The sequence below is a fragment of the Hyla sarda genome, chromosome 8 (assembly GCF_029499605.1).
Source record: "Hyla sarda isolate aHylSar1 chromosome 8, aHylSar1.hap1, whole genome shotgun sequence".
NCBI classification, from domain to species: domain Eukaryota; kingdom Metazoa; phylum Chordata; class Amphibia; order Anura; family Hylidae; genus Hyla; species Hyla sarda.
Window position 1 is genome coordinate 216,741,844 of NC_079196.1, and position 27,092 is coordinate 216,768,935.

Here is a 27,092-nt window from a genome sequence, read left to right on the forward strand (position 1 = left end):
GTGTGTATACACAAATGTGTACACACTATTTTATATATATATATTTATATATAAAATGTGAGTATACACATATTTAAAAAATTATATATATATATATACACATGTGTATACACACACATTATATATATATATATATATATATATATATATATATATATATATATATATATATATATATAATTTTTCTCTTAATTTATATATTTGCAGATGCATTACAGCAATAAAAAGAAAGGTAACGTGTATATATAAACCTAGAACCAGTTTTCCCATTGTAATCTATGGACTGGTGAATCATAGTAAATACTATTTCAGGCTCCATAACCGCATCTCCACCCTTCAAAAAAAACAAAACATTCAATTGGTTTTTGCTATAACAGGACAAAAATTTTCCTTGTTGGATAAATATGATAAAATGGCGTTATTATTATTTTATTCTTTTTATCACTAAAAAAATAAATTACAGAAACAAGAAAGAGAATGAATACATGCATTGTTTTTTTTAGCATCCGTGAACGTACCCTTAGTGGTTTGTATGGATTAAAAAAACAATTCTTCCAGCTCCTGGGAACACCGTTACTGCTTCCAGGCTTCATAGTCTGACCAGGGAACTTTGGCGCAGCACCCGTCTGTGCCCGTCATATTTGCTCTTGGGCATCGAGGTTATCCAGCTCGTCTCTCAGGTGATCAATGTACATGTTGATCTCTGCCACCCGCTTCCGATTCCTTTGCACTTCTTCCCTATGTACCTAAAGTAAAGACGATACATTAGTGCCTGGTAATATAGTCACATGACCATTTAATTCAAGGATCTGCATGTACGCGAGAGACCGCAAACCAAACCAGTCCTATGATTCTGTCTCGTGCCGACACCCCTGGTGTCATGTGATGTAGGGAAATACAGCTCCCCGTGGCACCTGCATATACTACAGCAATGTCCTCCAACCGGTGGCTCTCCAGCTGTTGCAAAACTTCCATCAGGGCATGCTGGGAGTTGTAGTTTTTGCAAAAGCTAAAGAGCAACAGGTTGGGGGACCCTGCATTGAAGGTGCCATTTATAGCCTTAGACTATCTATAGGTAAAGGCTACAGATCCAGTATAGAGTAGTGTTTCCAATTGCGGAATTACGCCATGTGAACATAGCCTAAGGGTACGTCCAGACGAGCGGATCCACAGCGTATTTTACACTGCAGATATGCCACTGTATGCTGCCTTTAGATGTGCCTGCTCGGAGCGGCAATACGCCGCTACGAGCAGACACACTGCTGCAATGTGCGGGTTGCCACGCATGCGCGGTGTACTCGCACACGTCGCGGCCGTTCCCCCTGCTCTCTGAGCTAGGCCGAGAGCAGCTGCGATGTGCGAGTATACTGCGCATGCGCATGGCGACTCGCACATCGCAGTGTGTCTGCTCGTAGCGGCGGATTGCTGCTCTAAGCAGGCACCTGTAAAGGCAGCATACAGCAGTCCTTCAGCGGCGGATCCGCAGCATAATACGCGCTGGGGACCCGCTCGTCCCCAGTGTTCACACGCTCTTTGTTTTTGCGGGTTTTCCGCTGCGTATTTGAAAGGGTGCGGGCTCTTCTCGGCTGTCCACAGCAGATTTTCCACGGAGGAATTTATGCTGCGGAAAATCCGCCGCAAGCCCCATTGAAGTCAGTAGGGACAGTGGCGGATTTTCCGCAGCGTAAATTCCTCCGTGGAAAATCTGCTATGGACAGCCGAGAAGAGCATGCCCCCATTCAAATACGCAGCGTAAAACCCGCAAAAACAAAGAGCGTGTGAACGCACCCTTAGGCAGTGTTTTTCTAACAGAGTTCCTCCAGCTGTTGCAAAACTACAACTCCCAGCATGCCCGGACAGCCAAAGGCTGTCCGGCCATGCTGGGAGTTGTAGTTTTGCAACAGCTGGAGGAACACTTGCTAGGATTGCTTTGGCGCTCCCATACACAATGAACAGAGCACGTGCCGACCTACCACTCCCTTATAAAGTTAGCGGGGGGTCCCAGAGGACGGACCCCCTGCAAGCAGACACTTATTCCCTATCCTGTGGATAAGTTGTAAAAGGCTGGCATACCCATTTAAAATGGTGATTCAGTACTAGAAAAACATAACTAGTTTCATCCAAAAACAGCACCACCCATGTCCTTAGGTTGTGTGCGGTATTACAACTTGGCTCCATTCACTTTAATGGAACCGAGCTGCAATACCACACACAACCTGAGGACAGGTGTGGTGCTTGTTTTTTTTAAGAAATCCTATCTGTTTTTCTATTCCTAGATAACCCCCTTTTTTTTTTTTTTTTTTAAATCAACTGGTGCCAGAAAGTTAAACAGATTTGTAAATTACTTCTATTAAAAAATCTTAATCCTTCCAGTACTTATCAGCTGCTGTATACTACAGAGGAAGTTCTTTTCTTTTTGAATTTCTTTCCAGTCTGACCACAGTGCTCTCTGCTGACACCTCTGTCCATGTCAGGAACTGTCCAGAGTAGGAGCAAATTCCCATAGCAAACCTATCCTGCTCTGGACAGTTCCTGACATGGACAGAGGTGTCAGCAGTGAACACTGTGGTCAGACAGAAAAGAAATTCAAAAAGAAAAGAACTTCCTTTGTAGCATACAGCAGCTGATAAGTACTGGAAGGATTGAGATTTTTTAATAGAAGTAATATAAAAATCTGTTTAACTTTCTGGCACCAGTTGATTTAAAGAAATATTGTACCCCTTTAATGTTTGACCCTCACCTTTCTGGATGCTGTAGAATAGCTTCATGCCCATCCATGACAGACATTTCCGGCAGAATTTTGCTTGCAGCAGAGGCCCATTGATTTCAATGGGATTCTGCTGCCTTTTTCAGATTGCAGAACATGTTCATTCTCTGGGCGGAATTCCATCGGACTGCATTGCCGTCTATATTCGGAGGCACTGGTTGAGGAATTCCGCTGGCTGAAGGTCCGTAGTGTGGATGAGGCCCTAAAAGTCCCAAAGTCTCACCTTCTGTATGAGGTTTGTAGCCCAGTTGTTGATTTTGGTGACCAATTCATCTTCTCTGTTGTCGATCTTCAGCATGTGTATGTCGTGGGAGGCGCTGACCGCATTGATGATTGTGTCCTTGTCTACAAATAACTATCAGAAGAAAAGGAAAATAAGTGACAGCTGCTCTGTTAGGGTACGTTCACACGGGCGGATTTTTTTTGCGGGTTTCTGTGTTCTTCCTTAGTGGACAGTGGGATTTCACAGAAGTGTTAGTGATTTGGAGTTACATTGTATTGTTTAAGTGTTCCCTTTATTTTTTTGAGCAGTGTGTATATGTACGTCCTTGTGCGTTACGTACCTGTGCGAGTACCTGTCATCAAACCATATTTTCTAAACTAACTCAGATTATATTCCCTTCCGCACTTTAAAAAGCTGTGTATTTTACCTTTCCCCTGCTTACATTGTGTGAGCTCCCAGCAGGAGAAAGTGGGTGTTCCCCATCAGACGTGACATTACTGAAGCCCGCGTGAGTTGTGCCTCGTCATGCCCCCCACGCACTTTCTGAGTTTGGTCTCCTGCCAAGGCGGGAGGAGACCAGAATAAATTTGACAGCCATCGTTTTGACGGGGCGCAACGGGCAACAGCAGGTCCCGATGGACCCCATTATAGTCAATGGGGTCCGACGGACGCCGCTGTTTTTCAGCGGGAGAAAAAGACGGCGCAAGCTATATTTTTTCTCCCGCTATTTTCCCCGGCGGCCCCCACACTATTGTGTGACAACGATAGTGTAAAAGAGGCCTAACTGTTTGACCTTCGGCAGGGAACAGAACAGAGACACCTAGTGGCTGCTTTTTTAATCACATAAAAAACATATAAAGGTTGAGAATTTTAACAGCAAGTAAATGTAAATATAAGTGTATTATAATTATATAACAAACAATATATTCATTATAATTACATAAGGAACAATATAGTAAAAGTTCAGTTTGATGACAGGTACTCTTTAACGGGGTACTCCGGTGGAAAACTTTTTTTTTTAAAATGAACTGGTGCCAGAAAGTTAAACATATTTGTAAATTACTTCTATTAAAAAATCTTAATCCTTTCAGTACTTTTTAGCAGCTGTTTGCTCTCTGCTGACACCTGATGCCCGTATCAGGAACTGTCCAGAGCAGGAGAAAATCTCCATTGCAAACATATGCTGCTCTGGACAGTTCCTGACACGGACAGCAGAGGTCAGCAGAGAGCACTGTGGACAACAAAAAAAAGAAATTCAAAAAGTTAAGAATTTCCTCTGTAGCATACAGCTGCTAATAAGTACTGAAAGGATTAAGTTTTTTTAATAGAAGTAATTTACAAATCTGTTTAACTTTCTGGCACCAGTTCATTTAAAAAAAAAGTTTTCCACCGGAGTACCCCTTTAAGGGGTATATAAGAAAAACTCGGGGAAAGACTTCTATAGTAAAACACACTATTTTTTTTTTAAATGCCACAGCACGTCTTGGAAGTGCATAATGTGGCAAGAAATAAGTTGTGCAAAAACATAGCTTAAGAAATCCATTACCGCTCGCAGTTCGTCTGTCATGTCTTCATCCATCTCCCCCTTCAGGACTCTCTCCAGCAAGTTAATGCACAGCTCCAGAAGCTTCTCGTGATGCTGGTTCTCCAGATCCCTGATCTGAGCCATTGTATGGAATGGAATTAAGGCAAATGCGGGCAACTTGAAAATGAAACCCACATATACCATTTCTCGGTCGCTCTTCATTGGGGGACTGATACTGATGGGTATATGCTCTTGTCACTAGGAGGCGCTGACACTACACAGAAAAAAAGTCTGCTCCTCCCTGGCAGGATATACCCGCCCACTGGAAGTGAGGTAATTAGTTTTAGCTAGTGTCAGTAGGAGGCAAGACACATGTCTGGGAGCTTATATTATTATTTTCTACTTAAAGGGGTACTCCGCTCCTCAGAGTTTGGATCAAACTGTTCTGAACGCTGGAGTCGGGAGCTTGTGATGTCATAGCCCCGCCCCCTCATGACACCACGTCCTCCCCGCAATGCAAGTCTATGGGAGGGGGCGAGACACCCTACGATCACGAGTTATAGCTGGGTGAATTGGGTGATTCACTCCCCGGCTATCAATCAAATCCAACCATTTCACTGCATAAGTCTATGGAATAAAAAAAAATATAGATTCCCAGTGAATGGCATCAAGCAGAGATCCTAAAACCCACGAAGCATTGACAGAAAGAAAATATACTACAAAAACTGCATAACTTCACCTTATACAATATTTGGTAAAGCCAGAATTTTCCGTTTTTTAGGCTGCATTCACACCACGTTTTTGCAATACAGTTCCTGTATCAGGTTTTTGATGAAAAACGGATTCCTCAAAACCGGACTAAACTGTATCAAAACGTGTGTACAAATTTTAACCCATATTCGGTTGAAAACAGTATACTGTTTGAAAAATCATGTCCGGTTGCATCAGTTTTTTAAGAAAAAAACTTATACGTTTTTAACTTTTCACTCCATTTTGAATAAAGTTTCACTTGTTTGATTGAAATTCCAAGAAAAAAAAACTGTGCAAAGTCAAAAACCGTATGGAGAAAACCTGATATAACCGTACGCACATACAGTTCTGTAGGGTTCCCACTGACTCCCATGTTAAAAAAAACTGTATACAGTTTAATACAGTTTTTCACCCAGACCAAGAAACGTGATAGACTACAGTTTTGGGTAAGGGGTAAAAAACCGGACAAAACCTTATTAGATGCAAAACGGACTAAACTGGATGATGCGTTTGACATACGGTTTACAATGTTAAGTCAATGCATACGGTTTTCTATACAGTTCCATATGGTTTTTTACTTGAAACTGTATACAGGAACTGTATAGCAAAAACGTGATGTGCCTGCACCCTTAGCCATTGCCCTCTGCAGACACTTATTTCCAAACCCGTCATGTACACAAAGGATATAGGCCCTGCACGGTTTCCAGGAACGTAGACACCAGTTCTCCGATATTTCTCTCATACTCCTTAATGATTTCCTGCAAGGAGCAAAGTACAAAGTTATCACTGGCCTGAAGTAACATTCCTCTGTAAATCCTCCTGGAAACGTGTGTCTAAATTGATAACAGAGCATTACCATTCCCCTCGTTCATAAGATGTATCATTTCACAGCACTGTGTGCACAGTGCCTGAGTGTGTAGGGACACCTATTATCGACAAGGAAACAGTAACGCCCAATTGTTTTTATTTATCATTTACAGTGATCCCTCAACATACGATGGTAATTCGTTCCAAATGAACCATCGTTACTTGAATCCATCGTATGTTGAGGGATCCGTGCAATAGTAATATACAAAGTTATACTCACGTGCCCGCTGCCCTGGATCGTCGCTGTCATCACGTCCCCACCGCTCCGGACCGACACCGCTGCCCTGGATCGTCGCTCTCCATCGCCGCCATCACGTCGCTGTGCATGCCGCTTCTATTGGATGACGGGACGGCGTGCGCAGTGACGTGATGACGACGAAGAAGAGTGACGGCCATGCAGCGGAGCCTGAAGAGGACGGTCCGGAGCGGCGGGGACAGGTGAGTGAGACTCACCGGAGCACACGGGGCACCGTATCCGGTGGCAGCTGAAGCAGTCTGCGCTGCAGGATAGCCGTTGATGCGATGGCCCCGACATACAAAAGCATCGTATGTTGATGTTGCCTCTGAGAGACCATAATATGTTGAAATGATCGTATGTCGGGGCCATCGTAGGTCGGGGGGTCACTATATTTCCAGGAGGAACAACAGAGGAACATTATTATAGGTATGAACACGTCAGTAGAGATGGCAGATCCTCTTACCTCGAGCTGATCCACCAGCTGTATCTCCAGGTTTAACAGCATGTCCGTCAGCTGGGCCACATCCTGACTGTACTGCAAGGATTTAGCGTCAAGAATCTGCTGCTCTGTGATCTGGGAAAGTTCATACAGCAGCTGCCGGAAAAAAATTAACCAGTTATATTCTGTATAAAGCAACAGGAGAGAAGCAATTCCTGTTGGCAAAACATAGGTCTGCCCTTAGGCCAGTGTTTTTCATCCAGTGTGCCTCCAGATGTTGGAAAACTACAACTCCCAGCATGCCCGGACAGCCAAAGGCTGTCCGGGCATGCTGGGAGTTGTAGTTTTGCAACAGCTGGAGGCTTACTGTTTGGAAAACACTGCCTTAGGCTATGTTCACACGGCGCAATTCGCACAAATGGCATTGCGGTGGAATTCTTTGTTCTCTCAACATCTGAAAATCTAAAATTCAAGCCCTATGGAGTTCAATGGGATTCCGCCCCCCCAATTCTGTAAAATTTAAAGACAGGTCTTTAAAGGGTTTATCCAGGAAAAAAAACTTATATATATATCAACTGGCTCCAAAAAGTTAAACAGATTTGTAAATTACTTCTATTAAAAAAATCTTAATCCTTTCAGTACTTATGAGCTGCTGAAGTTGAGTTGTTCTTTTCTGTCTAAGTGCTCTCTGATGACACCTGTCTCGGATGATACCTGTCCAGAGTGGAAGCAAATCCCCATAGCAGACCTCTTCTACTCTGTGCAGTTCCTGAGAAAGACAGAGGTGTCAGCAGAGAGCACTGTTGCCAGACAGAAAAGAACAACTCAACTTCAGCAGTTGATAATTATTGGAAGGATTACGATTTTTTAATAGAAGTAATTTACAAATCTGTTTAACATTCTGGAGACAGTTTATATATATATATATATATATATATATATATATATATATATATATATATATATAAAGTTTTTTCCTGGAACACCCCTTTAAATTTTACAGAAATTTTGAATTCCGCCGCTGAAGTTCCGCTCTGTGAATGGGACAGCGGAATCTCATTAAACATAATGGGGGAGATTTATCAAAACCTGTGTAGAGGAAAAAGGGAGAAGTTGCCCATAGCGACCAATCAGATTGCTTCTTTCATTGGCCTTTTTAAACAGGCAATCTGGTTGCTATAGGCAATCGGTAAACTTTTTCACTGTACAGGTTTTGATAAATCTCCCCCAATGGGCTTTCAATTTTGGAGGACTTCTCCATGTAAATTCTGCCACCTAAAGATAGCCTGAGGCCGGGTTCACACGGCCGAAAATGTTCCGAATGTCCAACCGGAAAAAAGATCCGGCGGGCGCTAGGACCGCTCGGAAATGCTCCGTATCATAGACGACAATGCATTTACGAGTGGAATCGGGATTTCCGCAGCAGAAACATCCACCATGTGCAAGGCGCAGTAAAATCCCAATTAAATCAACTGCAGAGGAGCGGAATATTCCTGTGGACATTCTGCTGTGTGAACATCCCCTTAGGATGTAAATAGAGGCAACTTAAAGTGGTACTCTGCTGGAAAGCACTTTTTTTTTTTTTTCAAATCAACTGGCTCTAGAAAGTTAAACAGATTTGTAAATTACTTCTATAAAAAAATCTTAATCCTTCCAGTACTTATCAGCTGCTGTATTCTCCAGGGGAAGTTGTATAGTTCTTTCCAGTCTGACCACAGTGCTCTCTGCTGACACCTCTGTCCGTGTCAGGAACTGTCTGGAGCAGGAGAGGTTTGCTATGGGGATTTGCTCCTAATCTGGACAGTTCCTGACACGGACAGAGGTGTCAGCAGAGAGCACTGTGGTCAGACAGAAAGGAAATTCAAAAAGAAAAGAACTTCCTGTGGAGCATACAGCAGCTGATAAGCACTGGAAGAATTAAGATTTTTTAATAGAAGTAATTTACAAATCTGTTTAACTTTCTGGCACCAGTTGATTAAAAAAAAAAAAAAAAAATCCTACTGCCAGAGCAACGTCATAGTAAAGTATGATTTAACTGTCCAGCAGGCAGGTGCAGATAGTTAGTGCGAAGCAGGGAGAGGAAACAGGACGAGAAGATTTTTCGTTTTTTGGCACCAGCTGATTTAAAAAAATCACTGGAGTACCCCTTTAACTGTACCATATAGGTAAGACATGAGGGAGTAGTAGAAAAAGAACAGCACAGCCAATAAAAAGAAAATTTTTGTAGGGAGGTGCACGCAGCCAGTGTGCCTCCAGACATGAGGGAGATATTCTGTAGCAAACCTTCAGCTGTGAGAAGCATTAGGTACAGGTCTCTAGATGTAACTTTCCAGGTGGAGATACCATCTTCTGCAGTCGGCACTAGGACCGCTCAGTTGACATTGCACAGATGACATTGAGAGCAATGCATATCTGTGCGGATTCCACCAAAAGAATCCACCTGGAGTTCGGATTTTGAATTTTTGATGGAATTTTTAGGAGTGAGCACAGTGCAGCAGAATCCCATTGAATACAATTCCTGCCGAGCCAGAAACTAAAAGAATTTTTCTGCTTGTATATTCCATAGTGTGAATGGATCCTAATAAGGGTACGTTCACACTGAGGGTTTGGAGAGGAATTCTGCTCGCTTATTCCTCTCCAAATCATTCAGCAGTGAAAAACCAATAGTATGTAATGAAAATTCTGCTGTCACTGAATTCGGTTCCACATGAAGAATGAACATGTTCTTTCTTCATGCGGAATTTGCGTCGGAACTCCATAGAAGTGAATGTAAATTTTTTTTTTTCAGGTCGCCACACTTCCGTGCGGAATTTGCGCGGAAATTGCACGGATTTCGCGCGGAATTCCGGCTAAATTTTTTATTTTTTTTTACAATGTCTCCTATGCTGCGCTGAACTCCGAACTGAGCGGATTTGTTCAGCGCAAATTCCTCGCACATATTTGTCAGTGTGAACGTGTACCCTAAGACTACAAGACATTTACCTCAGATAGCAGCATCTTCCTTACCTCACTGTTCTTTATTTCTAATTCTTGTATTTTCTGGGCTCCGGCCTCCTGATTTTCTGTCACAGCCTCTTGCAGACATTCATTGAATATCGCCATCTCGGCTTCTCTCTTTTCTTGGTGCTTGAGACCATACTCGAATATATTCCGGCAGACCTCAGTGCACTTAGTCCTATAGGTGAGGGTCAGGCTAAGGAATTATACGGGTAGAGCTACCAAGGGATGCACGAGAACTCGGACAGCGGTGTGGACAACATGGACTAGATCTCTTCAGAAAGTCTGTCTGATGCTGTTCCCTTTCTCACTTTTTGGGGTTAGGGTAGTGATATCCAACCTAGTAAAAAGTCCAGGTATTCACAGCACTGATAAAACCCTTTGTTTATTGAAATTCCATTAAAATCGACAGGATACAAAAAAGGTGCACACCGGCATGTTCGAGGTAAAAACCTCCCCCTCTGACGCGTTTCCGCCCAGGTTTTACCAGAGCTGTGAATACCTGGACTTTTTATTCTGCAGACAGTGAAGGAGGACTGACTGCACTTGCACGGAGGAGGTGAGCGCTTTCCAATTTTTCTTTCTTTTGTCTATATCCAACCTAGTGCTCTACAACGGATGCAAAAGTCCAATTTTGCAACAGCTGGAGGGTCCCAGGATTGAGATCACTGGGTTAGGGGTTAGGCTTTCCTTTATAACCTAAGGCCATGTTCACACAGTAGTAAAATGTGCGTAATGTAAGACTGGAACACACGCGTGGCTATTCCACATTTGCACGATCCGGCGGGCGCTAGGACTGCTCGGAAGTGCACAGTTTCATAGATGGCTATGCATTTCCGAGTGCAGGTGTATTCCTGCGGAAGTGAGTTTGCAAGAAAATCCGCCTGGATGAGTGGAATTCCGTGGGAATATTGTGCACACAGCAGAATTTCCATGGCAGATGTTTTTGCTGCAGAAATCCCGATTCCAATGTCCGCATAAAGAATAGACCTGTCTAATCTTTCTGAGGATTATGCTTTGAAATGCATTGCCGTCTATGAGACGTCCTCGCGCCTGCCGGCACTGTCATGTGTGGAATGTCTGCTCGTATTTTCCGGGCAGACATTCCGCATGGCCTTGGCCTTAGGCCTCTTTCACACTGCTGTTTTCATCATGTAAGTGATTCGTGCAACTACTAGAAAACTGAAGATGGCACTATTGTGGTCGGAGGCCTAGCTTAATATGACAGATCACTGCTGATTAGTGCGAGCTGTCACTGCGGGACACCCACGGTCCTGGGGTGCTGGGAACCAGAAAGGCCAAAGTCATATAACAAATAGACGCACTGAAGAGACAGGTATCCGCACACATGGCTTAGCTGTTGTAGCTTGACTCCTTTGGCTCACGGACAATCCGGTATCAGACCTGAAGCAGGGCGCTCAGAGGTGAGGCAACTGCCGGCGAAGTTTCGCGTTAATTGCGCTTCTTCCAGCCTCCAGGCCAGAAGAAGCGCAATTAGTGCGAAACTTCGCAGGCAGTTGCCTCACCTCTGAGCGCCCTGCTACAGGTCTCCCAGCATGAAACTTGGCCGGCAGTTGCCTCTCCTCTGAGCACCCTGCTGCATGTCTCCCAGCGCAAAACTTCGCCGGCAGTTGCCTCTCCTCTGAGCGCCTGCTACAGGTCTCCCAGCGCGAAACTTGGCCGGCAGTTGCCTCACCTCTGAGCACCCTGCTACAGGTCTCCAAGCGCGAAACTTGGCCGGTTGCCTCTCCTCTGAGCACCTGCTACAGATCTCCCTGCGCGAAACTTGGCCGGCAGTTGCCTCTCCTCTGAGCGCCTGCTACAGGTCTCCCAGCGCGAAACTTGGCCGGCAGTTGCCTCACCTCTGAGCACCCTGCTGCAGGTCTCCCAGCGCGAAACTTCACCGGCAGTTGCCTCACCTCTGAGCGCCCTGCTACAGGTCTCCCAGCGAGAAACTTCTCCAGCAGTTGCCTCACCTCTGAGTGCTCTGCTACAGGTCTCCTAACGCGAAACTTTGCCGGCAGTTGTCTCACCTCTGAGCGTCTGCTACAGGTCTGATACCGGATCGTCCGTGAGCCAAAGGAGTCAAGCTACAGCATTTAAGCAATGAGTGTGGATACCTGTCTCTTCAGTTCGTCTATTTATCATGTAAATGATCCCAGTCATTCTCTTCTGTTCAGCACTGGTAATAGCTGGCAAAGGATCCCATTAATGTCAACGGGATCTTTTGAGCATCCATTATTATCAGTTGCAGTCAGTTATGTTTTTAATTCCTTATTTTGACAGGACAAAAGACGGTGCATGCACTTATTTTCTGCTAACATATAAGGGTGGATTGATAGGCCTAATCCAGTAGAGCTCTGGACAAACACATATCCCCTAGGAATTTGTTCTTATTGTTACTACATAATAAAAGGATATGATTCCATGAGTTCAGCCACAGCAGGAAGAGTTGACAGTCTGGTTCCTTCCACATCCTCTGCATACAAGCTCTCAAATAGGTAGGGGCCGTTTAGATACTCCACATAGGCAGCCTAAATATAGGGAATAAAGGGGTTATATGATGAATAAAGTAGGGTACAGATACTGTGAGATGACTTTCTCATGAGTCTATACCAGTGCTTCCCAACCAGTGTGCCTCCAGCTGCTGCAAAACTACAGCTCCCAGCATGCTGGGAGTTGTAGTTTTGCAACAGCTGGAGGCTCACTGGTTGAGAAAAACTGGTCTAAAGCAGCAGGTAGAGCAGATTTTTTTTTTTTTTAAATCAACTGGTGCCAGAAGGCTAAAAAGATTTGTTTTAATTATTTCTATTTAAAAATCTTAATCCTTCCAGTACTTATCAGATGCTGTATGCTCCACAGGAAGTTCTTTTCTTTTTGAATTTCCTTTCTGTCTGCCCATAGTGCTCTCTGCTGACACCTCTGTCTGTTTCAGGAACTGTCCAGAGCAGAAGAGGTTTGCTATAGGGATTTGCTCCTGCTCTGGACAGTTCCCGACATGGTGGGAGTTGAAGTTTTGCAACAGCTGGAGGCTCACTGGTTAACAAAAACTGGTCTAAAGCAGCAGGTAGAACACACAACAGACACACAACAACACACACACTCATTCCGCACGCTCCCAGAGTATCCCCTTACCCTTGCCTGAGGTAGAGACAACCAATTTACCCAGGGGAATCAACTCTTTCCGGAGGGACCTTTTTCCTATTTTTTGATGACATTTTGGGGCTTCAGAACCAATTACTAGGTTTCCATAGATTCCTGGTCTCAACATACAATGGTCTCAACATACAATGGCCATCCTGGAACCAATTCATATTGTAACTTGAGGGAGCACTGTACACTGAGAAGCATGTGGAGATGTACACACCAGGCCCCGCCACCATTTATGTCCGGTATAACCTGGGCAGTACCTTGTGTCTATCCAGCTCTCGCTGTTTCTCTTCTTCTTCTTCTCTCTTTACTCTCTCCAGGGTCTCATTGTGATTCAGCTCCTCGATAGAATACTGGTACTTCACATTAGCAATGTCCCTCTGCAGTAATAAATGGAGGCTGTAAGTGAGTTGTTAGGTGAGCTTGAACCTTAAAGGGGGGTACTCAGGTGCTTACACATCTTATCCCCTATCCAAAGGATAGGGGATAAGATTTCTGATCGCGGGGGTCCCGCCGCTGGGGACCCTCGCGATCTCAGCTGCGGCACTCCAGACATCCAGTGCACAGAGCGAACTTCACTCCATGCCGGATGACTGGCTATGCAGGGCGGAGGCTCGTGAAGTCACTGGTAGGGAATAAGATGTCTAGGGGCAGAGTAACCCTTTAAAGGGTTCTCTACGTCATAGAAATCAGAGTCCACAGACAATAAGGGGGTGATCCCCCTGCTGGGACCCCCAGCGATCAGCTGTAATCTGTCCTGGACTGTCCAAGTAAGGTCTTGTTCACACAACAGAATTTCCAAATGGAATCCGGCGAAAGAATTCTGCTCAAAAACTAAATTGCCAATTGTCATCAGTGGAATTCTGCTGCATCGTACACACAGCGGAAATTCAGATTCCAGCCGAATCCGCTTGGAAATGCATTGCCTTATATGAAGACATATTCCGAGCGGTCCTAGCGCCGGCATGTTCAGTCGTTGCTCGCTATTTGCAGAAGGTCCACCTGTGTTTTTTGCACCGTGTGAACATGGCCTTATGCAGGACAGGTCCTCCAGAGCGGGAAATGCTCTTTGTAAGGCTAAGTTCACACTGCTGAATCTCTGGACTGAATTTTCATCCATAGACCGCAATGCATTTCTGAGCGGATCTGCCGAAAGATCTGCTCAGAAATGCATTGCTGTCTATAGGGACGGCAATGCAGTCTACACGGTCCTGGCGCCGCCCGCCGGATCTCAGGCGGAAATTCCTTCCAGAGATTCTGCAGTGTGAACCAGGCCTAATTGTTGTCCAGTGTGATCAAGAGATGGGATTTATTAAAGGGGTATTCCGGCCAAAGACATCTTATCCCCTATCCAAAGGATATCCAAAGGATAAGGAATAAGATATCTGATTGCCGGGGCCCGCCGATGTGACAGGAATGGAGGGGGTGTGGTGTGTCGTGACATCACGTCTCCAATCCTGGAAGCATAGAATGCGGGTGCTGCACAGAGATCGCAGGGGGGGTCCCCAGCGGCAGGTCCCCCCGCGATCAGACATCTTATCCTCTATCCTTTGCATAGGGGATAAGATGTCTTTGGACGGAATACCCCCTCTTATTAACTCACAATTCCCTAAGAGGGTTAACGATAATGGGTTTTAGAAGCTGAGACCTACCAGAAGAAAAAAAGTCCCTTAAGTGTACATGTGAATATAGACATTTTAATTAGAGATGAGCGAACTTACAGTAAATTCGATTCGTCACGAACTTCTCGGCTCGGCAGTTGATGACTTTTCCTGCGTAAATTAGTTCAGCTTTCAGGTGCTCCTGTGGACTGGAAAAGGTGGATACAGTCCTAGGAGACTCTTTCCTAGGACTGTATCCACCTTTTCCAGCCCACCGGAGCACCGGAAAGCTGAACTAATTTATGCAGGAAAAGCCATCAACTGCCGAGCCGAGAAGTTCGTGACAAATCGAATTTACTGTAAGTTCGCTCATCTCTAATTTTAATATATTCCTACCATGCTGAAATCTCATCACTTAAAGTTACAGGCCCAAAGCCTGAGGCTGCACTACTGAGAGATTTTGCTGACAATCTGTCCACATTCGGATCCAAATGACCAGGCCGGTAGGATGTAGATCAGTGGTCTCCAACCTGCGGACCTACAGATGTTGCAAAACTACAACTCCCAGCATGCCCGGACAGCCGTTGGCTGTCCGGACATGCTGGGAGTTGTCGTTTTGCAACATCTGGAGGTAGACAGGTGGAAGACCACTGATGTAGACTTTGTTTTTGGTGATTCTACCCTGCCTCAGGATTTTGAGCCTGTAACTTTTAGTGATTATATCTCAGCATAGAAGGAAGATATATATATTTATATATATATATATATATATATATATATATATATATATATATATATATATATATAAAATAAACATTTTCATGTTTTCTTAGATGTTATATAGCTTTCTGTTTGTACATTTTAACTAACTCTTAAAGCAGTGTTTCCCAACCAGTGTGCTTCCAGCTGTTGCAAAGCTACAACTCCTAGCATGCTGGGAGTTGTAGTTTTGCAACAGCTGGAGGTACACTGGTTGGGAAACATTGCCTTAAAGGGGTACTCCACTGGAAAACATTTTTTTTTTTTTTTTTAAATCAACTGGTGCCACACAGTAAAACAGATTTGTAAACGACTTCTATTTAAAAATCTTAATCCTTCCAGTACTTATCTCCTGCTGTATCTCAACAGAAAGTACTTTCCTTTTTGAACTTCCTTTCTGTCTGACCACAGTGCTCTCTGCTGACATCATGACCACAGTGCTCTCTGCTGACACCTCCGTCCATTTTAGGAACTGTCCAGAGCAGGATAGGTTTGCTATGGGGATTTCCTCCTACTATAGACAGTTCCTAAAATGGACAGAGGTGTCAGCAGAGAGCAATCTGGTCAGACAGAAAGGGAATTAAAAAGAAAAGAACTTCCTCTGTAGTACACAGCAGCTGATAAGTACTGGAAGGGTTATAATTTTTAAATAGAATTAATTTACAAATCTGTTTCACTTTTGGGCAGCAGTTGATGAAAAATTTATTTTTTTCCAGTGGAGTACCCCTTTAAAGATTATTTCTGGGGTCTTTGTATTCATCCGACGTTAGCTAAGCAGTAGGGATTGTTTAAAGGGGTACTCTGGTGGAAAACTTTTTTTTTTTTTTAATCAACTCGTGCCAGAAAGTTAAACAGATATTTGTAAATTACTTCTATTAAAAAATTTTTTTAATCCTTCCAGTACTTATTAGCTGCTGAATACTACATAGGAAATTCTTTTCTTTTTGGAACACAGAGCTCTCAGCTGACATCACGAGCACAGTGCTCCCTGCTGACATCTCTGTCCATTTTAAGAACTGTCCAGAGTAAGAGAAAATCCCCATAGCAAACAGATGCTGCTCTGGACAGTTCCTAAAATGGACAGAGATGTCAGCAGAGAGCACTGTGCTCGTGATGTCAGCAGAGTGCACTGTGTTCCAAAAAGAAAAGAATTTCCTATGTAGTATTCAGCAGCTAATAAGTACTAGAAAAATTAAGATTTTTAATAGAAGTAATTTACAAATCTATTTAACTTTCTGGCACCAGTTGATTTAAAAAAAGAAAAAAGTTTTCCACCGGAGTACCCCTTTAAGTATCGATTCTCTGTTTATAGGTAATAAGAACAATACACGTACTATATTCTCATCGATGAGTCTGAAGTCCAGGTACACCAGGTCTGGCAGATGAGCCCCTACAAATAACTTAAAGTGTTCTTTTTCACAGAGGGGATTTCCTGACAGATTTAGGGTCCTCAGATGCTTGAATCTGCGCAGGTAGATGAGCTGGAGGCACCATAATAACAATTTTTACATAATAATGTCACACTAGTTTTCTACGCACATTTTAGATTAGGTGTAAAGATGGCCATACAGCAGAAGGAGCATTCGACTGACAGCTATCTTTCCTGATCCCCACATATAAAAGCATGCTCTGCTTAACTGAGCATGCATGTGTTCAGAATAAGGAGAAAGCTGCAGTTCTCCCCATCTTGGAACAGGCACGTCAAAATCTAAAATGTTTGATCCTTCTCTCTCCTGATGTCTATACTTGGGAGACCACCATGCACATTAGACGGTTGGATTGTTTTACCAAAATTGGCAGGTTCGGCCAACATTTGTCCAATGTGCATTAAAGGGGTACTCTGGTGGAAAACTTTTTTTTTTTTTTAATCAACTGGTGCCAGAAAGTTAAACAGATTTGTAAATTACTTCTATTAAAAAATCTTAATCTTCCAGTACTTATTAGCTGCTGAATACTACAGGGGAAATTATTTTCTTTTTGGAACACAGAGCTCTCTGCTGACATCACGAGCACAGTGCTCTCTGCTGACATCTCTGTCCATTTTAGGAACTGTCCAGAGTAGGAAAAAATCCCCATAGAAAACATATGCTGCTCTGGACATTTCCTAAAATGGACAGAGATGTCAGCAGAGAGCACTGTGGTCCTGATGTCAGCAGAGAGCACTGTGTTCCAAAAAGAAAAGGATTTCCTCTGTAGTATTCAGCAGATAATAAGTACTGGAAGGATTAAGATTTTTTAATAGAAGTAATTTACAAATCTGCATAATGTGTAGAAACATGGATCAATGTCCGGCACAGCACTGGTAAACAGGGGTTATATATTGAAGTGGTAGGATCCGTACGTCAGGAGTACAATGAGACCATACAAGGTGCCGATACGGGGGGCAGGTAAGAAAGGCACAAATCGCTGTGGCATCAGACAATAGAAAGAAACCGCACTCACCCGTAAACTTGTGCACCAAGACTTTATTCCGTGAAGGCCATGGATATGAACACAAAAAGAAGGACACCGGCAGGAACGCCAGGGGCACACACACGTGTAGTACGTGTGTGTGCCCCTGGCGTTCCTGCCGGTGTCCTGCTTTTAGTGTTCATATCCATGGCCTTCACGGAATAAAGTCTTGGTGCACAAGTTTACGGGTGAGTGCGGTTTCTTTCTATTGTCTAATTTATAAATCTGTTTAACTTTCTGGCACCAGTTGATGGGAGTACCCCTTTAAAGGAAAACTGTCAGCTTGCTCCCCCCGCACTAATCAGCGGTACTGGCTGGTAGTGCGGGGGACGCTGACTGGCTGGTAGTGCTCGAATCTGCCCTGATGTTTGTCCGAAATCTTGGATTTTCTGTATATGCTAATTAGGTGCTAACTGGCACAGGCGAGGGTTACTAGCACTCTGACGTCAGTGCTGCTCACCCGCAGCGCCGCCCAGCTCATCAACATTCCTCCCCTCCCTCCACCTATACCTCTTCATTACAGAGCTGGGAGAAGAGGGAGAGGCAGAGGGAGGGGAGGAATATTGATGAGCTGGGCGGCACTGCGGCCGAGCGGCACTGACGTCAGAGTGCTAGTAACCCCCGCCTGTGCCAGTAAGCACCTAATTAGCATATACAGAAAATCAAAGACTTTGGCGGATCCGGGCACGGTAGGCATCAAACTGATCAGCGTCCCCCACACTACCAGCCAGTACTGCTGGTTAGTGTGGGGGGAGCGAGCTGACAGTTTTCCTTTAAAAGGGTTATTTGAGAGTATAATTTTTTTTAAATGTTTTTCTGGGGATGCTATAAAAATAAAAAAATGTCCACTGATTGGCTAAATGGGCAGTTATTGGCTAAATGGGCAGCTCCTGCTAGGATGAGTACTTCTTAAAGGAAAACTGTCACATGTTTGCTCCTGCACTAACCACAGGTACTGATGAATAGTGCGGGAGACGCTGATTCCTACGATCCCTACCTTGGCCGGATCCGCCCAACCGTTCGCCCGTACTCTTAGTTTAATTATATGTGGAAATGTGGCTGTAACTGGCACGGGCGGGGTTTCTGTAGCTTAACTGGCAATGACGTCAGCATCGCCCGTCCGCAGCGCCGCCCGCTTATGAATATTCATCCCCCCTCCCTCCAGTTAGGAGCGGCGAAGAGAGGGAGAGCTGGAGGGAGGGGAGATGAATATTCATAAGCGGGCGGCGCTGCGGGCGGGCGACGCTGACGTCAGTGCCAGTCAAGCTACAGAAGCCCCGCCCAGTGCCGGTTACAGCCACATTTCCACATATAATAAAACTAAGATTACGGGCGAACGGCCGGGCAGATCTGGCCAAGGTAGGGATCGTAGGAATCAGCGTCTCCCGCACTATCCATCAGAACCTGTGGATAGTGCAGGAGCAAACATGTGACAGTTTTCCTTTAAAAAAGAAGAGTGACAAGCCAGGGACCAGATGATGTCATACCAGGAGCTGTGACTTCATCGTTTCAATTGCACCCCCCTCCCCCCCAGCAAAATATAAAAAAAAAGAAAAGCCCTTTAAATTGGTCCAGTCAATGAAGATGCTTTCAATGATTTTGGAACTATTATTGGGATTTCTTCAGAAAATTGTATTATAACAGAGTATTATCAGAGCGCTTCCGGCTGTTGCAAAACTACAACTCCCATCATACCCGGACAGCCGTGAATTAGGAGCACTTCATCTCCCACCCCTAGTCCTAGCTTACATTTTCCAGTGACGTGAGGTTGTTGTTTCCTATAGACAGGACCTGTAGATTCTTCAGACTGTCCATGTTCTCTAGGACTGAGATGCGGTTGTTGTACAGACTGAGATCCTCCAGTTTGCTGAGAGTGTTCAGGCCGTCAATCACCTCGATGTTGTTGAAAGACAGATCTGTAAAATGTCACATTACCACTGGTTATTACGGAGAGCCGCCATAACAGTACTGCTGGCCACAGACCCAGACATAGGTGAGAAGTGTCTGATCGGTGAAGGGTCGACAGCTGGAACACCCCCGATGACCACGGGAATGGGTTTCCTGTGTCCACTTGTATGAATTTCAAAACCAATTCCCTACAGGGCATATAGCCCCTCCGGGACCCTCTTCTCCCTCCCCTCACTCACCCTTAAAGGGGTACTCCGGTGGAAAACTTTTTTTTTTTTTTTTTTAATCAACTGGTGCCAGAAAGTTAAACAGATTTGTAAATTCCTTCCAGTACTTATTAGCTGCTGAATACTACAGAGGAAATTATTTTCTTTTTGGAACACAGAGCTCTCTGCTGACATCACGACCACAGTGCTCTCTGCTGACATCTCTGTCCATTTTAGGAACTGACCAAAGCAGCATATGTTTTCTATGGGGATTTTCTCCTACTTTGGACAGTTCTTAAAATGGACAGAGATGTCAGCAGAGAGCACTGTGTTCCAAAAAGAAATAATTTCCTCTGTAGTATTCAGCAGCTAGTAAGTATTGGAAGGATTAAGATTTTTTAATGGAAGTAATTTACAAATCTGTTTAACTTTCTGGCACCAGTCGATTTAAAAAAAAAAAAGTACCCCTTTAATTTACTGTATTTCTTTCTACCATATTGGTTAAAATAATGGAATATGATCCATCCTATAATTATTCTTGTGCAACTCTCCCCATAGTAACCATGATAATGGAATACGATCTATATTTCTTTCTGCTATAATAACCATAAGAATGGAATATGATCCGTTTTTTAATGGTTGCCAGGCAACCATAATAATTATCATGATATAATCTATCATATAATTGTGATATGTTTCCATTCCATAAAACATCATTATACGTAAGTTGGCGCTATTATTAGAATATAGAATAACAGAGAGGGAGAAATACATAGCGAACTGGAGAGAGGAACCTCTGCGCATGCGTTACCTGGAGAACAAGATGGAGAGGCATCGGTAGCTGTGGCGGAGACGCAGACAGGTTCTGCAATGTGCATGCGCAGGGATCGGGGAAAATGTAGACGTAAACAGATGAGGGGAACAGCACGTGATAGATCATGTGATGCGGAATCACGTGATATGATGTACGGAACATCAGGGAGAATCCGGAAGTGTTCCTTTGGGGGTAGGTAAATCCAAGTGACGTCTGATGACGTCCAACGATTGGAACGAATACTAAAGAGATAAGATAGAACACTTGGGGAAGTGACGTGGTTCTTTGGCCTATGGCGGTGGTAACGCCTGCAAACAGAGGATTTATCAACCCGTGTGAATGTACGGACCCGGCGTTAGTATTCCGCACCTTGATAAAGCCGGTTCCTACCGGTGAAACGTCGGGGGGATGCTAGGGAAAGTTGTATTTTAAAGGGGTACTCCATTGGAAAACTTTTTTTTCTTTTAAATCAACTGGTGGCAGAAAGTTGAATATATTTGTAAATTACTTCTATTAAAAAATCTTAATCCTTCCAGTACTTATTAGCTGCTGAATACTAAAGAGGAAATTATTTTCTTTTTGGAACACAGAGCTCTCTGCTGACATCATGACCACAGTACTCTCTACTGACATCTGTCCATTTTAGGAACTGTCCAGAGCAGCATATGTTTGCTATGGAGATTTTCTCCTACTCTGGATAGTTCTTAAAATGGACAGAGGTGTCAGCAGAGAGCTCTGTGTTCAGAAGAAAATAATTTCCTCTTTAGTATTCAGCAGCTAATAAGTACTGGAAGGATTCAGATTTTTTAATAGAAGTAATTTATAAATCTGTTTAACTTTCTTGCACCAGTTGATAAAAAAAAAAAAAAAAAGTTTTCCACCAGAGTACCCCTTTAACCCCTTAAGGACTCAGCCCATTTTGGCCTTAAGGACTCAATTTAATTTTTACGTTTTCATTTTTTCCTCCTCGCCTTCTAAAAATCATAACTCTTTTATATTTTCATCCACAGACTAGTATGAGGGCTTGTTTTTTGCGCTACCAGTTGTCCTTTGTAATGACATAACTTATTATATCATAAAATGTATGGCGCAACCAAAAAACACTATTTTTGTGGGGAAATTAAAACGAAAAATGCAATTTTGCTAATTTTGGAAGGTTTCGTTTTCACGCCGTACAATTTATTGTAAAAATGATGTGTGTTCTTTATTCTGAGGGTCAATACGATTAAAATGATACCCATTATTACATACTTTTATATTATTGTGGCGCTTAAAAAAAATCACAAACTTTTTAACAAAATTAGTACGTTTATAATCCCTTTATTTTGATGACCTCTAACTTTTTTATTTTTCCGTATAAGCGGCGGTATGGGGGCTCATTTTTTGCGCCATGATCTGTACTTTTTTTTGATACCACATTTGCATATAAAAAACTTTTAATACATTTTTTATAATTTTTTTTTAAATAAAATGTATTAAAAAAGTAGGAATTTTGGACTTTTATTTTTTTCGTTCACGCCGTTCACCGTACGGGATCATTAACATTTTATTTTAATAGTTCGGACATTTACGCACGCGGCGATACCAAATATGTCTATATATGTCTATAAAAAAAAATTGTACGCTTTTTGGGGGTAAAATAGGAAAAAAATGACATTTTACTTTTTTATTGGGGGAGGGGATTTTTCACTTTTTTTTTACTTTTACTTTTACATTTTTTTTTACACTTGAATAGTCCCCATAGGGGACTATTCATAGCAATACCATGATTGCTAATACTGATCTGTTCTATGTATAGGACATAGAACAGATCAGTATTATCGGTCATCTCCTGCTCTGGTCTGCTCGATCACAGACCAGAGCAGGAGACACCGGGAGCCGGACGGAGGAAGGAGAGGGGACCTCCGTGCGGCGTTCTGAATGATCGGATCCCCGCAGCAGCGCTGCGGGCGATCCGATCATTCATTCAAATAGCGCACTGCCGCAGATGCCGGGATCTGTATTGATCCCGGCACCTGAGGGGTTAATGGTGGATGCCCGCGAGATCGCGGGCGTCGGCCATTGCCGGCGGGTCCCTGGCTGCGATCAGCAGCCGGGATCAGCCGCGCATGACACGGGCATCACTCCGATGCCCGCAGTTATGCACAGGACGTAAATGTACGTCCTGGTGCGTTAAGTACCACCGCACCAGGACGTACATTTACGTCCTGCGTCCTTAAGGGGTTAATTATCAATCAATGCTTGGAGAGGAACAAAGTTTTAGAGGATCAGATATAGGGGAAGATATTACTGACCCAGAAATAAAGGATAAGAATGATAGGATCCTCTAACAATACCTCAAAAACAATATGGGTCTGAAGAGGACCTGATTCCAATACTTTGTTTGTGTTTTTAATACACGATTTTTGTATTATTTGAGCACGTTATTGGGGTAATTTTAGTGAAAATGAATAAAAGTGATATTTTAAAGGGGTTACCCTAGTAAAGGGCTTAGTCCCGGAGGGACTATATGCCTTGAAGGAAATTGGTTTTGAAATCCAATAAACCCTGGGTACTCCGTGGGAGATTTTGTTAATACGCTTGAATGAATGGCGCAATGGTCAAGCATGCACGCTGACGCTCCATTCACTCACTATGAAGCAGAGAGAGATAGGCGAAGTGTGCACTTCGCTATCTTCAGGGTCCCAGCACCAATGTAGACCTTCACCAACCACACACTTATTTCAGATTATTGAACATTCATAGAAAGCACAAAAAACTTCTTAGATATGTTCACACAGCAGATGTTTGTGGAATGTCCGTCCAGAAAATTTCCCAGACAGCAGGCCCTGGCAGAACATGCTAGCACTAGGACCGCTGAGGAATGTGTCAATCTCATAGACGGCAATGCATTTCCGAGCAAATTCCACAGAAAGAATTGATAATGTCAATTCTTTCTGCGGAGGCCGGAATCGGAATTTCCACGGCAGATGTTTCCACGGTGGAAATTTCACCGTGTGGACAGTGCAGCAGAATCCCATGGAAAACAAAGGGATTCTAAAGCACCGATTCCGAGCTGATTTATTCTCGGAAATGACGGCGTTTGCACGAGGCCTTATATTGATGCTCTGTGCTACAATACGTAAATAGGTCTTCTGGATTATTGAAACCGGATTAACAGAATTCATTGCATTTACCTTCTCTGGTGGATTGTTGTATGGTAGTATTGTGTGCATTGTCTATGGCAGTGTTTCCCAACCAGGGTGCCTCCAGCTGTTGCAAAACTACAACTCCCAGCATGCCCGGACAGCCAACGGCTGTCCGGGCATGCTGGGAGTTGTAGTTTTGCAAGAGCTGGAGGCAACCTGGTTGGGAAACACTGGTCTATGGTCAGAGATATCACCAATATAAAGAGATTGTATCATCAAAGTTTACTCACCAAGCCAAACTAAATGAACCAATGTGTCCAGACCCTGGATCTTCTCGATGATGTTGTTGTCCAGCTGGAGCTTGGTCAAATTGTGGAATTGCCACAGGTTGTCTATCTTCAGGATGTCTGCAACAAGAGAATGAGTATAACAACATGTATTGTTCGCATTGAATGCCATCGGATCAGAGGGGGCCAGGCCATAGACTGGGTAGGTTTCAGTACTAAACATCAGTAGGTGACTTCATCTGAGGAAGGGGTTATTTGCCCAGAAACTCGTATGAATGCTGATTTTAAACAGAAATACAAGAGACAAGCTTATCACTTGGCCTTTCCCTCAACTTTAATACCATCAAAAGGATCACAGCATAGACTTAGGTTTCTGCAGCTTCACCATGTATAAGTGACTGCAGCAACATGTCATCTCAGGACCACCCGATAGAGGAAGTACAAAGTTTGTTGAGCCCAATAGTCATTTGTCTAAACAACATGAATTAAAAATCTGGTATGTAAATACCTTATCGGAGCGACCGTGTCCCCCAAACCCAACAAACTGTTTCATTGCAATACTAGCAGCGTGAGTACCGGCGCCTGGCACCCGTTGCATGCCTTATCAATGTTCAAATATAAAGGTATGGTCACACTACGGAATTCCCGAGCAGAGAAATTTTGATGCAGCAGCCTCCTCATTGCCTCAAATAGCATACTGGAGCACACTGCTGAATTTTCTGGACGGAAGATTCCGCCATGGTATTTTACGCTGTAGATCCGCCGCCGAAGGACCCCTACAGGGTGCCTCAGATTTGCCTGACACATTGCTGCAATGTGCAAGTCGCAACGTATGCGCGGTGTACTCACACACATCGCGGCCGCTCCTCCTGCTCACTGAGCTAGGCCGAGAGCAGCCGCAATGTGCGAGTATACTGCACATGATCGCGCCAACTCGCAGATCGCAGTGTGTCTGCTCGTAGCGGTGTATTGCCACTCAGAGCAGGCACATCTGAGGCACCCTGTAAGGGTCCTTCGGGGGCGGATCTGCAGTGTAAAATACGCTGTGGATCCGTTTGTCTGAACGTACCCTAATTATAGACTCCACTGAAAGCATGATCTTGTTCATTCTTTAGGTAGGATCCGCCCGGATATGCATTGCAATCTATGGAGACAGTGCGTGCCCGAGCGGTTCTCGAGCCAGCTGATTCAGTCCGCGCCCGCTGTGTATGGAATGTCCGTCTAGAATATCTGTGGGTGGACATTTCATAGTGTGAACATACCCTCATACTAAGCAGCTACCCCCCTCATGAATAGTAAGTCTAGGGTCACACTGCGGAATCTCCGAGTACGGTCAGCGCTGACTAAATTAGTCAGCACTAGGACCATGCGAAGATTGCCGTCCCCGTAGACGGCAATTTATTCCAGGCTGATTAAACAGAAAGAATGACCGAGATCATTCCGTAATGCTGTAATGCGAATCTACCCTACTTGTGAGTAGTTGTTTATCAGTATTTTGCACCTGTGTATTGTGACCGGTCTACATAATAGTGGGAATAGGTTTTTTATGCACCCTAGTACCAGTAAGTTAGTTAGTATGGCCTCTTTCCTGCTATTCCGTCATGCTCATGGCTGCGCCTATTTTTTAAAAAGCTTTATAGATTTACACTTTAAGGGTGCGTTCACACGCTATTTGTTTTTGTGGGTTTCCCGCTGCGTATTTGAATGGGGGCATGCTCTTCTCGGCTGTCCGTAGCAGATTTTCCGCTGCGGAATTTACACTGTGGAATATCCGCCGCCGTCCCTACTGACTTCAATAGGGCTTGCGGCGGATTTTCCGCAGCGTAAATTCCTCCGTGGAAAATCTGCTGCGGACAGCCGAGAAGAGCCCACCCCCTTTCAAATACGCAGCGGAAAACCCGCAAAAACAAATAGCGTGCGAATGCACTCTAAGGGTCTTTTTACACGTACAGTATTCTGCGCAGATTTGATGCGCAGGATTTCAAGCTGTGTTCAGTTTACATTGAAATCTGCAGCAGAAAATCCTGCGCATCAAATCTGCACAGAATACTGTAAGTGTGAATAGACCATAAAGGAGAACTCTAAGGATAGGAAATAAGTTTCGGATCATGGTGGTGGGCCGACCGCTGCCCCCCTGGTAGTGCACCTTGGTTTCATGGAGGTAAATGGAGCCGAGCTGCAATACCACACACGACCCATGGACAGGTGTGGCGCTGTTTCTGGAAGAAATCAGTGTGCGTGAGGAATACGTTTCTTACTCTTAAAATCGAGGCGTAAGCTAATGACGTCCTTGAAGTTGATGCCCTCCATCTTGGCGATGCGGCCGGCTTCCTCTCGCGGACCTTGTTGCTCCACGGCATTTTTCAGCATCTCATCGTCTATGACGTTCGGCTCTACCGTGTCGTACATGGTGCCCGGTTTCCGATACTTTCTTAAAGTAATAAAAAAATATTTAAGTAATGTTAACCCCTTAACCACAAGATCAGGAACTGATCTATATCAGTGGTCTTCAAGCTGTGCTGCAAAACTACAACTCCCAGCATGCCCGGACAGCCGTTGGCTGTCCGGGCATGCTGGGAGTTGTAGTTTTGCAACAGCTTAAGGTCAACAATTTGCAACAGCTTAAGGTCAACAATTCAGAGACCTTTAAAAAAAAATGGTTTGAAACTGAAAGGGAAAGGTATTATAAATGTATTCTAAACTAAACAGGCTGGTCGGGCTTGCTGGTACTTGTAGTCCCACAGCAGCTGGTAAAATTGCATTGTACCTGCTGGGATATAAAAATAACATTGAAATGTAATATGTTTTAGTGCATATTATACTTTACCAGTCCTGTCTAAAGAAAAAAAAAGTGGAAAAAAAACGCAAAACATCACATATTCTTACCTGTTTCGGTCGGCAGAATTGGCAAAGCGTTTTCTAGTTGCTATGGGAAACCGCGCACGTGACTTACAGCGACCAATGAACGAGCGAACCGATCGG

At 44.0% G+C, this 27,092-nt stretch overlaps 1 protein-coding gene across 1 annotated transcript; it reads right to left on the reverse strand.

The window, feature by feature from the left end:
- Positions 1–183: 183 nt before the first annotated feature.
- Positions 184–27,082, reverse strand: DRC3 (dynein regulatory complex subunit 3). The gene is made up of 13 exons (XM_056533995.1): positions 26,997–27,082; positions 26,369–26,541; positions 24,114–24,230; positions 19,517–19,683; positions 16,651–16,797; positions 13,217–13,336; positions 12,228–12,340; positions 9,816–9,990; positions 6,834–6,965; positions 5,952–6,023; positions 4,537–4,659; positions 2,991–3,122; positions 184–746 (listed from the first exon to the last, which is right to left on the reverse strand). Exons 2-13 carry the CDS (start codon positions 26,517–26,519, stop codon positions 636–638), a joined length of 1,560 nt encoding a protein of 519 aa, XP_056389970.1. The 5' UTR covers positions 26,520–26,541; positions 26,997–27,082; the 3' UTR covers positions 184–635.
- Positions 27,083–27,092: the final 10 nt, after the last annotated feature.

What these genes read in the sequence shown, in the direction of transcription:
- DRC3 (XM_056533995.1), bottom strand. Translation starts at nt 26,519, where the DNA reads ATGTACGACACGGTAGAGCCGAACGTCATAGACGATGAGATGCTGAAA. An exon ending in GGTTCATTTAGTTTGGCTTG is followed by an intron (nt 19,684 to 24,113) that starts GTGAGTAAACTT and finishes GACATTTTACAG; the next exon opens with ATCTGTCTTTCAACAACATC. An exon ending in AGCTGGTGGATCAGCTCGAG is followed by an intron (nt 6,024 to 6,833) that starts GTAAGAGGATCT and finishes TGCTCCTTGCAG; the next exon opens with GAAATCATTAAGGAGTATGA.